Source organism: Phasianus colchicus, chromosome 2 (genome assembly GCF_987193195.1).
Source record: "Phasianus colchicus chromosome 2, bPhaCol1.hap1.1, whole genome shotgun sequence".
Taxonomy (NCBI): domain Eukaryota; kingdom Metazoa; phylum Chordata; class Aves; order Galliformes; family Phasianidae; genus Phasianus; species Phasianus colchicus.
This window is the reverse complement of record NC_143437.1, coordinates 45,878,516-45,893,765: the sequence shown is the minus strand read 5'-3', so window position 1 is coordinate 45,893,765 and position 15,250 is coordinate 45,878,516. Positions and strand designations below refer to the sequence as shown.

Below are 15,250 nucleotides of genomic sequence, written 5' to 3'. Positions count from 1 at the left end.
ACAGAATAACTGAGCCATAAGGGAAAGAGGAAAAAGGTTGTTCCGTGAAAAATGGCAGCAATCAAAGAGCACTGTGGTAAAATACTATGGTAAGATGGTCTCATATATCAAATATCGATCCAGTTCCTTGTAAACACATGAACTTCATGGAAGTCAATTTTCCCATTAATCCTACATCCATGCCTTAATAAAACTACCCCATATTTTACATTCATTTCCATTCTCATTGCAATAGCAAAATACTTTCAGATCAAAATTCAGACTTGTCTTTAAGTGTAAGATTCTAAAAGGCTATCCTGAAATATCCTCCTTTTCTTTCTTCCAAAATACTATGAAAAATGCTATCACAAAAAAGTTATATCCAAGAACCCATCATCTCTCTCTCTCCTGTTAAGATACACTCTGCTTGCAAACAGAAATGCTTGGTGCAGCAGTCAAAAAATACTGAATTTATGAAGCTTTATGTCCTTTCTCATTTTGTTTCCCCTTGTTCTAGAGAAGCTTTATATTCACATAGAGTACAGCAAAGCACAGTCTCCTGTTAAAAAATTTACTGGAAAGCAAGCATTCGTTATAAAGTTTCACTTGGCACTGATCACAATTAGGCAAATGGCAAAATAAAACAGTTACATTTCAGTCAGACTCATCACACAAGATGTATTCAGTCTTTCTCTGAAAGGGACTAGTGGCACATTCTCCTCTTTAGAGGAACTGACAATCACACCTGATAATGCAAAAGTAAGTTTGGAAAAGGAGGGGAGCAGGTCAGATTTCAGCAAGTTTTACATTAAATTACAATGCCTTAACATCATAAAGACAAAGTCCAGATATGCACCAACCATATAACACTGTTCCCACTGTAGTTACATCACTGCAAAAGGATTCTTTCTCAAATAGACATAAGCTATGACTGCAGAACAGATTCACAGCAGACCCAAATTTGGATCAGAATTCAGCAGAGCAGTAAGAACCCTTCGTGTGAGACAAGGACGCAAAGTTCCTTTTGACAGGAAGTAGGCAGCAGTCACAGCTGAGAACTGCTGCACTATAGCTCCAACTATTTTAGTTTTCACACGTAAGGTAATAGGGAAAAAGCACAGAGTCTCACAGAGAACCGCAAGCTGGAGGATCTCTGGAGGTCACATACCTCCTGCGAATGGCAGAAGCCAATTTCAAAGCTCACTCTGCCTGCCCAAAACCTCATCCACTGCTATTCTGTATATCTCAGGAGATGGAAATGCCACAGCCTCTTTGGGCACCCTGCTTCAGAGCAATTTCTCCTGTCCTCGGGAGATGGAAGGGTTCTTAGCACCTTAAGTCTTTCTAGTTTAACAGAACATGAGAATATTCACATCCTCTGAAATTCCAATAGGAATTAATCCATCATATGTTAACAGCCGACACCAACAAAGAAATAACTTTCACTAGATTATATTTCTGTATGCTTTTGTATTTTCAACTTGAACTTCATTTGATTTTACATTTAAAATCTTTTGATAGATCCACTGAGGTTTAAAGGCCTTCCAGTACAGAATCAAAATACTTTTATTATTTCTGCTATTCAATTGTTAATAGCCTGTAAAAAAGTTAGTACACAATTATATCAAATACTTCTGCCAGTGTACAGCAGCCTACTATGTACAACTTCAATCTATTTTTCAGCCCAAAGAACTTACTGCAAAGCAGTTATTTTTCTCTGAACTGCACTGAATCGTAATACACAATATTAATGCTTTTCTACATCCTCCAAACTAAGTCCTACCTTTCCATCTGTACAAAAACAGATTTTTTCCCCTTTTTCCTCCTTGCTGAAGTTTAAAATAATATGTCCTTGCTGAATTCCTTGAGAATTTTACAAAGAAATTAGTTTTCCTAGACATTCAATTCCAGTCTTCATCTATGTCAGTTTTAAAAGCTGTTAAGTTTCTCCCTTCAGTCTCCCTTGCTTCTGTAGTTGCTGTAATTATTCTGTAATAAATGCCAGTAACAAACGAATCTTCAACTCCTATAACTTCAGATGTCCCTAATTTCAAATATTATACCACCAATTTTCAGGTCCAACATCTAATCCATATCAAAAAAGAAATTATGTCCATCTCATTAATTTTAAATGATCATTCCCTTATATGCATTCTTGGCATATCCACACTTCTTCAAATGATAAGATGCTCCAGTCCTTTTAGTCTGTCAGTCTGTTGGCAAAGGCAGCAGGCTATCTCACTGCACTTTAAGCTATTTGAGTCTTTATTAGCCTCATGTTTTGTCTGCCATACATCCAGTCATGTCTCATTCCACTCCTGCACATACGTTATCTTATGAAATCATAAGAGATGTCAGTACTTCTACATCACTGTTTACAATATGAACAAGGTGTGGGGTGTATGGAGGTGGAGTAGTTACCATATACATTTCTTAACTGTTTTCCAAAAAAGGAAAACCTAAGCTCATCAGATGCTGACGATTATATTTATTAAATTGTGTTTCAAAATAGTAAACTCTTTTTTACCAGTGCATTTTTAACCTCATCATATTTCAGTAGGCAACAGTCTTTACTTCCAAGTTTCTCCTTAATTCAGGCCTCCTTCCTTCTAGAAGGCCATATGGTTAATTAGATTAAAAGAACACGGAACATTCCAGACTTAACCTTCTCTTCTTAAAACAAAAACCATCTACAGAGTTCAGCAATGCTTTTGATGACAGAGTCACTGCTACAATTTCTAATCAACATACAGCTTCACTCGGTGTCCTGTTTCAGGACATACAACCAGGATTAATTTTGTTCTCAATTCTCTTCCTCATCCATGCTTGATTACCTGTATTTCATACATGAATGTGATCAAAGGTCTGATTTATTTTCTAAATCAAATTAAAGACATGCAAATACTAGAAAATTTAGTTAACTTCAATAGAAACAAGATCACCTTCCCCATATCTCAACATAGCCCTTCAAGATGCGTGGAGGGTTTGTTACTGTATTTTTGTTTTGTTTCATTGATTTGGTGGTGGTTGGTTTTTTTGTTTGTTTGTTTTCCTTTTAAGATCTCCCTACCCCTCGTGACCTTCACATTTTTTTTAAATTTCATATGAACCGAGAATATACTACTACTCACAAAATTTAACATTAAGTATCTTTTGGAAAGTAATTGCTACTGTCACAGCAAGAGGAGTTTGGCTGACCTTAACATTCACTGCTTTGAACTGTCTTTGGCTTTATAAATTTAACACCAGCCATAAAAAAGAAACAGCAGAAAGTGTGATAGCTACATTTTAAACTATGCATTCATTTTAAAAAAAAAAAAAAAATCCTCCAAAATATATATTTCTGAAACATTATTTCTTTTTATACTTGAGGAATTCAGCACTTCATCTAACTCCTTCAAGAGGGAAGACTCACATAGAAGCCAATTTTGAGATTTCAAGCACCTTACAAGGAAGGTATTTTCAGCTGTTTTTTTTTTTCCTTTTGTTTTGTTTTTGGTGGGTTTTGGGTTGGAAATATTTATTTGCTCATTCTCAGGAAGTTGCCACAGCAGGAATAAGAAAAAACATGGCTTCCAGCTATATTTCTCAGTCTCTCCTCCAGCAGAAGAATGCTCCAATATCAGCAGTGCATTTCAAAGATCCACAGTCAAGCTCCACCAACAAGATACATATTTCAAGTTAATCATTTACCTGTCTGACTGAGAAATACTATTCTTCCACTTCAGTCAGGGAAAATTGAGAAAGCTTCTCAATCTTCACTTTCATACATAATATTCTGGTCTCCCAGAAAAGATATATTGATTTTACCTTACCATGATTTTTTTCTGCTCCCAGTAAAAATTTAAATTCATTCTTGTCCAAGCTACTTGGATATACCTAACAGAAGATGTTCTTTAGGGGACAATCACACATTTGCAAGAATGCAGAGTGGCTAACAAGCCCTACAAAACATTTTTCTGGTTGTTTCTTTTGAGCACCAAACCTTTATAAGACAAAGCTACTAAGAATAAAGCAAACAATGTTACACATGTCCTGACAACACACTGCCAAGCATACAAATAAGCCACTAGAAGAATGAGTGTAGAAGAATCAAAGGGCAATACCAGTGAAAAAGAAGTTCCATCTGCCCAAACTTACCTGGGCATAAAGGATTTCATGAAAGAAAAAAGTACCAAAGAAAAAGAAATATCCTAAAAGATCTCCTGCTTTTCAGTAATGCTATAATGGTATCTCACCAAAACATTTGTTTCTGTTCCTGCCTTTAACAAATTTGCAAAATGAAGACTATGACTGCTAATAGTTACTTAGACATAAATCTGCTAATAAAACAAACAATTATAAATTTCCTCAGTAGTTTAATCCTAAAGCTTTGTTTATCTTTCATAACTATTGTGCTTAAAAATAGACAAACACTAACTTAAAGGATATGCCTTAATATTTCATTGGCACTTTCTAAATGTTTATCTCATTGTAGTATGCACTGTTAAGCTTCAGAGGAAGCTTTGCATCAAACATTTAGATGCTAGTTTATGAAGCAATAATTCACATCCTATGTAGTAAATAACTTCTCCTAGGCAGAACTGAACTATTTTGTGTACCCACTGAGTTTACAGAGTATGGACAAATCTGTGAAATACCGAAAATAGAAATATACAGATTGCTATCAGAGATCCTTACCAGCCCTCTGTCAGAGCTGTTTTTAATTTGTAATTTCCATGCCATTTTCTCATCTAAGCATTAACATTTCCATCACCAGATTCCCATATATCACTGCCTTACATTGACACCTGCTGGAAGTGACTGGGATTGTAAAACAGTCTTCCCTCGTTCACCGTCTGATTTAACTCCACAGGCAGACCAACAACAATTCTACTTTCAGGAAGACATGCACAACAGAAAACAGCAGCATTAAAAACAGATTTTAATTTTAAGTTGCACAAAAACTCCCCATCACTGCACAGATTCTCAATCAGAAAAAATACATCAGTAACAGCTTTGAGAAGATTTTTACTGCCCCTTGGGTAGGTTTAAACTCATCAAATTTGGTCTCTAACAGTTTACTAGGTTATCACTCCAATTAGCAAATAATGATTACTGCAAGAATCATTAAATAGTTCTTGTTTGATGCTATAAACAAGTTTATATACAAAAATGTGTCTAAACAAGTTTAAAGCACTTCTGCAGTCTTTATTAAAAGCCAACCAAAATCCATGCCTTCACTTTAGGAAAAGATTTGTGTTATTCACAAAAGCAACCAGAGCTCTTCAATGATAGAATTGACAAAGACAAACACAAACGAAGCATGCTTGTTGAAATAGCTTATATGTACATAAACTACCATCATTCTTCATAATGAAGATGAAACTCTAAAGCCCTGTAAACAGAAGCACATTGAAAGACCCACGTGAAAGTGATTTGGTTTTCCCCATATACAACAAACTTGACTGTTATGCAACAAATATCACATTACATTCTTTTATTTCTTTCAAGTTTGATCCTAAAGGTGAAATCTTTTTTATTGTATGAGATTTTTGTATTTCTCTTAATGCACGTTGCTCATAAAATGTGTTTGAGATTGAAGCAAGCATGAGGAGTTGTAGTACCTTTGCTTGGAATGAGAATCAGGCTTCTGAACACGGTCACACACTTTGGTCCTCTCCTTGTACACAAACTTAGGAGCGCTTTAAAGCTGCCTGAGGTTTTTTGTGAAAGCATCACAAGCAGCGAGAATAAAAATCAAGTTGAAAGGCAGCCAGAAAGACTTCATGTATGGTTAATGTCAGTACACAGCTGAAGATCTCTCCAATTTTATATTTAGCCAAAGTTACAGAGCAGGACCTTTGCATTTAAGTCCAATAGTACACCACAGTTTGACCACTCCACTCAGGATCTAACACAGCGGTGTTATTAGCTTATCAACTTTGCGTATCTTAAAAACAAATAATTTAATCTGATGAATGATTAACCTGCTTTAAAAGCTTTGTTTATAAGGTAGCTTACACTGCTATCACAATATTGGAAGTCCCAACTACTGCTTCTGTGCAAAAGCAATTAAAATACTTTTGGTGGAAACAATCAGCCACCAAAACAGTTAACAGCAAAAATGCCAATATGAGTGTCAACATGCTTTTTATGCAACTTTTTTCTTTTTTTTTTCTAATTTCTGAAAGAACTCTGTAAATGCTGGCAAGTGATGTGAAAATTGCTGCATATTAGTCTGCTGAACTTATTCCTGACTAAAAGTTTAATTAAACTCAAAACCAAAAACACTGGGTTTTATTATGTAATGCAGTTCTACATGATGGGTACCTAGGAGTTAAAGTACTGCATTTATCAAGAATTCACCAACTTCTTTGGAAAAGCAGATGTGGCAGCATGTGTTTTACAGAATGTAACTGAATGGTAATGTTTTCCTTCCAGACACTTAAATGGTAAATAATATAGCACTTATTTTTTTTGAAATATATTCTTAATTGAAAAGCACTTATTTTTAATCATTCTTTTAACAAAACATGCACATAAGCAGGCTTTAAAATAAACTATATAGCTTAGATAGTTTTCACATCTGTCCTGTTCTTTTTTCTTTTTATCTCAAAAAAAAAAAAAAAGAAAAAAGAAAAAAAAAAGATAAAAGTTAGCATTAGATATTCTCCAGATTCAGATCTTGCATTTCTTACCTTACACAGCTTCTGATAACGTGGAGAAGAAACTGCCATCCTTTGTAAACGATGCAACAATACCACAACTTTCTGCAGAGATGTTCTCACCACAGCCATCATTTTAAGTTTGCCACACTTCTGAAGACACCTCAGAATTTGCATTATAAATGAAGAGCAACTATCATTTCCTCCCGGTCACTGGACAATGATTTGCCAGCTTTCTGAGCATGCTCTCTTCTAGGATTGCTTCTAAGAGCTACAGGCTTTACAGGCTTCAAAGGCAAAGCAGGCTGATATAGCATAAGTTTCTCTCTCAAAATAACGATGAGAAGAAAATGCAAAAAAAAAAAAATCTTCAGAGATTTGTCTAACCAGTATTGTTCAGCTCTGCCTGTGCAGAGAGTAAATGAAGTTGTTGAGCAGACGAGCATCTGCCACCATTCAAGAGTACACTAAATAGCCAGGAAAGATTATTAATTTAAGCACGAAATCTGCAGAAACAAGAAAAAAATTCCTTTGGGAAGACAGCTCCAGTGTGTCACTACGGATGCTCTCATTCAGTAGCTGCTTTCAATCGGCAGACTGAGCTTTTGCTCCCTCACTCTGGCAAAGGATGCTCTCGCTCTCAGACTGAACGCAGCTCTGGCAGAGCTGTAGTGAGTGAATAACAGACTGTGTTATAAATCTTCAGAGAGAAGCAGAGGGATACCTGCTTTAATTGTATCAGCTACATGCTATAGACTAATAAATCACATGGGTGCTTCTCAAAACCAGTATCAAATACAAAAGGAAAAATTACAGGGGGTAAACCTTTCTGCTACAAAAACTCGCAGCTAATTTAGTCAAAGTGATCTCAAAGGATTCTCACTCACAACAGAAAGTAGGAAATGGCTCCTAAAAACCATTCCAATTTAAGCCTTTCCCTTAATGACTTATTAGGATAAGAAACAAAGGTTTTGGCAAAGTGAAAGTATACAGTTGTGCCACCACTCATTTCCTAGCCATCACTGAATCCAAAGAGCTAACACCATTTTGATGTTTTTCCCATGACAAAGCAGAATTATTTAAGTCACCTAAGGATGACAGAAGGACATTCAAAACCATGGAAGAGTTCAGCTACCAGCAAGGCACTCCCAATGCAATACAGCCAATGTACCCCTAAGTATGGCAGTGCCACATTACCAGAGACAGCTATTTCTCATTCCTTCCAAAGGTGATATGTTCAATCTAGTTCAATCTGTATTATAGGCACTGCTGTAACAAACACTCAGGGAGGCCATCATCAACACTACAGGTGGTAGAACAAGGAGTAAACAGCAGATGACTGTCTCAACACAGATTAGATAATTTAGTATCAGGGAAAACTGATATAGTCTTCTCAAGTCTGTCTAAAAAGTATAGTTCCATTCATCACAAATTGATTAAGTATATCGACATTGCCTCTACCAAACAAGATCCAAATAGGCAAATAAAGGAAATATCAAGTCTGATACACACTCTAAAATAAAACCAAAAATTCAGTTAATGAAAATGTCTCTTCCAGAGTAAGTTATGCCAACAGGTATCAAGAAAAACAAGAAGTTATTATGTGTATTCTCTGCCTGGGGTTTTTATCATCTTTCCCTTCTCTTGGGGCTGTTAACAGATCTGTAACATCAGTCCTTCCTGACAGACAGGAAGACCAGGGAACTACGGAATGAAAAATACTAAAAAATATAAAAATTAACATATTTGACATCATCAACTTTACAGGTCATTGTTAGATCACTTTACAGAACACGTAAACTTCTTTCATGAGAAGAACTAAACATATTATACAATACAAAAAACCATGCTAATTCTTATCTTCAGCTTCAGTTGAATAATGTAATCTAAATATAATTCAGATCTAAATGTAATTCACCTTCTAAGATAAATGCTTTTATTTAATGTTACTGTAAGATCAGGGCATATCACATTTCAAAGTGTATCATATTTCTATCTAGATTTGGAATTTGAAGACCCTAAAACAAGTGATCATATTGTTTAACATATATATTGCCATATGAACACATGCACACATTTCAAGCACATCACTGAGGACGGTACAGAGGCACCAGCTAAAGTTAGCATTAACTCTGACAAGTTTCTGTGATTCTAGATACTTCACAGTTTAGATGTTAGTGATTTATATGCTGGCATGCCTCTTCTTAAGCACTTTGCAGCTACGAGGATGAGTGCCAGGCACAGGTTCTTCATGCAGGACAGATTGAAAAACTGTTCCCATCCCAAATTTAGAAATCTTACTACCTGCATCCTCCACCTCAAATTTGACTTTTTTTTCCCATCATCTCCCCCACTCAGTTAAACTATTCCCCTGTACTAGGCTTACACCTACTCTCCCCTTCCACCACAAGTACAGCTCCAGCCTAGCATCCTTAACTGATAACACTGCCAATAAATTTTTTTTGGAAGTAACATATGCAGCAAGAGTCCAGAAGCATCAAAACATTCAGAAATAAGTGTGCAGGAGCTCAAATCTCTTCTACATAAAACAATGTCCACAGCTTACACTTGCCCTCTTCTTACAGTTTTGCTTTTTTTTTCCCTTGTCAGCTAATATACAAACCTGACTCTAACAATGAGACCAAACACAGTCCATTTACAATAAAACAAGACAAAGTTATTCTGAACACTTATACACCTGTAGACACAGGTCTTCATATCCCTGTTGTCACAGAGTTAATTCTGTTTCTTAGTTCACTTTCTGCATCTTGCTTCAAATTAGGTTTAAACCTTTTTCAGGTGGCTACTAAACATACTGGATATAGTGATTGACACAGACTGGTTCCAGCAGCAACCTGAAAGGAAAGCCTTTTGCTATATTTTGATCATGGCAACTAAATAAAGAGACTAACACTGTAACTGCAAAATTCAACTCTTAAAAAATAATAATAATTCATTTAAAAAAATCACTACCTTCTGCCTTGCTCAAAGTCGAGATTATTTTTATGGTACTATTCCTAACCTCAGATGCTGCAGTGGAAGTCAAAAGAAGGTTTCAACAGTGCCCATATCACTGAGTCCTGTGCAGAGTGATCTGAGCTGCAGCCTAACAAGTCAGTCCTGAAATGCAGTGGAAGACAGTTCATCTCCCTTGCCCAATACAGATTATCTTGTTTTGAAAATATATGACGCACAGTAATAAAAAATAATCTATCATATTTTGTCTGTCTTCAGCATATATTTCACCTGTATTTATCAATACTTTGGTAGCTGAAAATATTACATAAAGCAATAGGTAACTCAAACAATTTTACTGCATCTACACAGTGTATAGGAGCAAGCAGTCATAAGACAAGACAATCAATTTCAGCTAAAGGAATACCATACAAGGGGAGGCCACGCCTAGCCTCTACATCTCCATTCTCAGAGGCTATGGTTACAAGCCAGAACAATGGATGTGATAAAGAGTTCATTATAGACCTCCCCACATAGCTGGAAGTTTTACCCAGCAGTTCTCCCCTCACATAGCATTATTCTAGCAGTTTTAATCAAAATGAAGAACGATGAAGAAGCAAACAATCTTCCCCTACCAAGATGCTTCACAACAGCATATAACCAACAGTGGTAAACTGCAAAATAACAGCTTTTTCTTGTTATCAGAGAAACACATCTCTACAGATGAGTTACCTGACTGACCATAATCACAGAAACATCACTGACTGACATGTCATCTTCCACAGGCACAAAACACCACAATATATCATTTTTTTCTTTCTAATCACAGTAAGTAATTTGTTATCAGATAATTCAAATTGCCTTGTTTCATTTAAATTCAACACAGATATGTTCAGATTAGAGCCCTACTAATAGCAGAATCTTGTTGTCCAAACACCATTAATTAAGACCACAGAATATATGGCTCCAAACCCGAAGCACAAGATTTGAGAGCTGATGTAGCTTCCCAGCTTTGTGCATATCAAAATAACTACACTAAATAAGGTAAATTAATTGAAGGAAAAAATATATATTTAAAAGATTCAGGAGAATTATGACACATGAAAGCTTTCAAATCCATTAAACAGGACAACAAAGGAAATGCATGCAGCACAAAAAGACAAAATACAGTGATGCTCAGCCTTTTCCTGCCACAGGCCCAAATGCATAAATTTTAAGAAACAGTCCTGTTTTCCCATCAGTACATTGTACCCTTAATGAAGGCCGAACCCAGGTTCTGTCCCTCCTTCCTACTCTTCCTGAATACAGCCTACATACAAAGAGGTTTAAGAGCACTAAGTGACATAGCTGTCCACAAAACACACATTTCTGCTTCGTTCTCACACTTGACTTCTAAGATACTGTTTTTAAAAACATTCCAATAGGCTGTAAACCTCCACTCTCCAGTGGGTGAAACTAGATTTCCTTTATAATATTTGCCACTGAGGGAAAACACAATAACCAACAGTTTCTCACCTGCATCTGTTTTCTGAGTTCCCTTACACAGGCACTCTCCTGAGCTGTGTTCTCACGCCGAGCAGCATCTGCAAGAACGTTAACTGTTGTCTCTGCCTCTTGAAGCCACTTGAGGAAGCTTTCCAGATCCTTGCATGAGGTCTGTACTGTCTTCAGCTCTGTCTCCAAGATATTCTGCCTATCAACAGCTCTGAAAACAAGACAGCAAGTGTCAAAATATCCCTTCAGTATTACACATATCATAATGAAACTTCTAAAAAATAATCTGAAACTTCTCTTTATTAAGAAACTATACATCAGCTTGTTTTATCATTATTTATACCACTGTTTCGCTGATTATTATATTTTTAGTTATCAACAGATGTTCCAAACTTATGTATTTCACGGTGCTTTTAAAGAATGCATGTGGAAGAATCAGAGGTATCTTCTTTTTGAGCATTATCATCACAGGCTTATGCTACTCTTAATGGCAGAGGTCACTCCCATATGTGAAATGTGTGAACTTCAACAAAAATGACATGGAGTAGAAACACTGACAATTTGGGAGGAATTTTTTTTCTTCTACAGTGAGCAGAAACATTTCCCCTGATTTGTATCTACTGCAAAATTAAACTCTGGAAGTGTGAAAAGTCAAATACCTGATTCTTTCTGCTAAAAGACAAAGACTATGGGTTCCATCATTCAGAGTAATATATTACAGTCATAACAGTCAGCCCATACTCAACGTGTTTAAAGAAAAGACAACTGGTAGAATCAGAATACAGTCCAGACTTTGAACCAATCAAAAAAATTCTCCAGTTGTACAACTCGAGGCTTTGTTTGTAACAGAATTTTTTAGAAGATGCAAGGAACTGATTCAAAACCTTTAGATTAGCCTACAGGTATGCAACTTGAACAGATCTCCTGAGAGTAGATCAGATTGCACTTCTGGAATCTAAACTGTTTCCTTGTCATTAAAACAAAACTTATATTGAAAACTGTTATAAGTCAGCAGCTTCAAACACTCTGATTAACAAAGTTAAGTGTGAGAAGTTGTTTCAAAGCAGGTATTCCAGTTTTCCAGCACATCAGAAAAGCCAGATGCAAGGAAACGTTACTTTCCTTCAAGGGCAATAAGAGCATCTGACATAGCCTCAACTTTGCCAGGCTCACGTTCCCAAATACCAGCATAAACAACAGAATTTTCTAGAAACAGCCTGCAGTAAGATAAAGTTACAACCCTAATATTTGGAAGATAGACCTTACGTCACTTCTTAATAATTGCTTTATTCAAAATGAAATTATGTGGATTGTTCCTGACTTTGTGCCTCCCCAAGTTTTGGCTACTGGCAAATGAGTAGCATGGTAAGAACCCTTCATTCAGGCATAAAGCTTTGGCATGCTTTGCCTCCTCTTGACAAAACAAAAGAATAAATAGCATGCTAGGGATGAATAAATGTTTGACCAGCATATAGTCAACAAAAAATAACAAGCATCAGCCCAAAAATTAGAGCACACCAAGGAACTGTGAGGAAAAGTGTAAAGTAAAACCACTTACGAGCTCTGACTTCAAATGCCTCTCACTCTGCAGGGATTTTCTTCCCTAGCAGGGGGTTAAGGCCAAGGGTGGAAGAACAGGAGTGACAACAAGAAGAACAGACTGATAATAAAGGTGACCTTCAAAGAAAGAGAAAAGCCCTAGAGGATAAAACACCAAGTGACCCAGATCTCTAAGCCTAAGTACTGATGTGCTAGATGGGAACTAAAACAACTTGAACTTTGTATCTAATAAGATTCATTGAAGAATGTAATCTTCAGCCCAAAGTTCTAATTTCTCAAACTTTCTGCTTGGTTGAAATTAAAGTGAAGAATTAAATCCTATTACAGTAACAATGCTGTCATGATATTTGAATTAAAGCTGAAAATCATTCCTTGTGCTAACCAGAGCACATGAATTGACAGATTTACAATTAAAATTCTAAGACTACATGGCAGCTTTCAATGATGACCTCTGCAGCAGTAGTGAACAACTGTCCTACAGAATAGACCCAAATATTTTCATTTCACTCTAGTAAAGGCTTCAAATGTAAAAGAGAAGTTGATGGAGAATTTTGTATTGAAGATTAACCTCTCCTCCACGCCAAAAAGATGATTCAGATTCTCAAAGAATTCTAATATGATCGGAACAGTCTCCAAAAGACACTCTTTCCAGTAGGCAAGAATTAACTGTAAAGAGAACCCACAGAATTGCACAAAACTGCTGCTATTTTACTTAATTCAGTGGTAGTGGAGAATGTTTAAGCAGATTCTATCAGCAATATCCAAGAAAAAAAAACAGTTATACCTCTAGCATTTAAGCTTTCATGGCACTGTTTCAGATCCCTGTTCCACACAATTCTTTTTTCCAGATTTACGCTAAAAATATGCAATGTATATAAACATGTGATCAAAAGAAAATCAGGGAAGAACATCTGAGACAGTTTAGATGGCAACTACAGTTTAATACTGAAGCAGCAGAATGACGCAGAACAACTACAGCTTCATCCTGAAATAAAAATAAATAGCCACTGGACAGAATACTCAATTTAAACAATGTCAACATGAGAAAGCTTCAGCCTTTTAATGCCACTATTTTCCTTCAACTTTGTGTTCCATGACAAGCCTTACCGCTAGCACTCTAGAGGACATTCATGACTGATTATTCCAGGTAATGCTAATAAGGACCACCTTCTGCAACCTCCAGGCATAGCTACAGCCAGAGATGGTATTTTAAAGCATTATGCCATAAATACAGGTCTGTGCTTATAGAAGCCATTGTGCCTGCAGTATGCATGTCCTATCTTTGTCTGTCCTGAGATCTGTCACATTAAGCCATCCTCAGCGCTCAAGGTTCACTAGATTTTTTGTTTATTGCATTTGAAGGCAAAGATAAAAACCTTCATTCCCCTGAAAAAGTGCTCTTATTGCACTCTCCCCTTTTAATTCTGCTCTGCTCCGCAGAGTTACAGTGAGCAGCTCCATGCTCTGGCTACCCACTGGTTTTCTGAGTTCTCCTGTACATTCTGCCACTAGTTAAGAAACAAAGCAGACATTCATCTTCGTAAGGCTGCAGCATAGCAGCCCCAGTGATAACTGTGGAGCTTCAGTTACACACAATAGAACACAAGGTGCTTACTATTCCATACTTTAAACAGATTCAAAAATAATTAGAGGCTTCCAGTCAGGAGCTCTTCTTTCTGATCACCTGCTTTGACATAGGTGGGTAGCTTTATGCTAGCTCTAGACAAAACTGCAAAGTTTGAATTTGAATGAGGCTACTACAGAGCTGGAACCTACAGGTACTGCTAATCCAACCAGGAGCTCTCCTCCCAAACCTATAATTGCATTTCTATTCCCAGAAATCATCATGACCTATTTCAGATGAAATTAACAGCATTTTTGGAAAAGATACTAGTTATTTTGAGGAAAGGCAGAGGAACATGCAGACTCAGTTCAAATGAATGGTCAAGATAGGTCATTTCAAAAGGTGACCTCATAACTATAGCTTAGCTCACAGTAAAAAGCTATGGAAGTTTTGTCATATGCTAAAAGTCTTTCCTTTGCCTCTATCTACTGGACATTTTAACTGAAGAATCATGAAAAGAAAATGCCCATATTAGATCAATTATGAAATATTTTAGTTGTTTGAAAACTCTATCTTAGATGTCTCTAAAACATTTAGAGATCAACAAGTCTTTATTCTCTCTCAAATGATCACACAGAATGAGCCATATAAAGTTTTGTCTGTTTGGTATCTCATCTCTCAATGGAAATAACGAGGAAACGAGTTGTATAAAACTCTTTGTGACATCAAAAGCAGAAAACTACAAAGATATCATTTTCCTCCAAGGAAGGATAACAAGACATTACATTCTTCTTCCTTAATTACCTGTGAAACCAACTGCTTACCACTGTAAAGTTCTCTTCCTCTTATTCCCCAGGACATATCATTCAACTGTAGAGGCTTTACTATGAAAGACTCGTTCTCAATTAACTCACACATCATTAAAAAAAAAAAAAAAAAAAAAAAAAAAGCAGTTTCCCTTTTTTGTATGCACCTACATGCATGCATAGATACAGATTTTGGTTGTCATTTACCCCATTCCCATATACATAGGATCAGATCTCTCTTCTGT

General features: G+C 36.3%; 1 protein-coding gene across 1 annotated transcript in view; it reads right to left on the bottom strand.

Annotated features, from left to right (window-relative positions):
• The window catches only part of UTRN (utrophin), a 284,487-nt gene that overhangs the window by 155,970 nt on the left and 113,267 nt on the right, over window positions 1–15,250 (bottom strand). Inside the window, exon 51 of the mRNA XM_031612385.2 lies at window positions 11,097–11,286. Coding sequence (XP_031468245.2) covers window positions 11,097–11,286 — 190 coding nt within the window. The remainder of the gene's footprint in view (window positions 1–11,096; window positions 11,287–15,250) is intronic.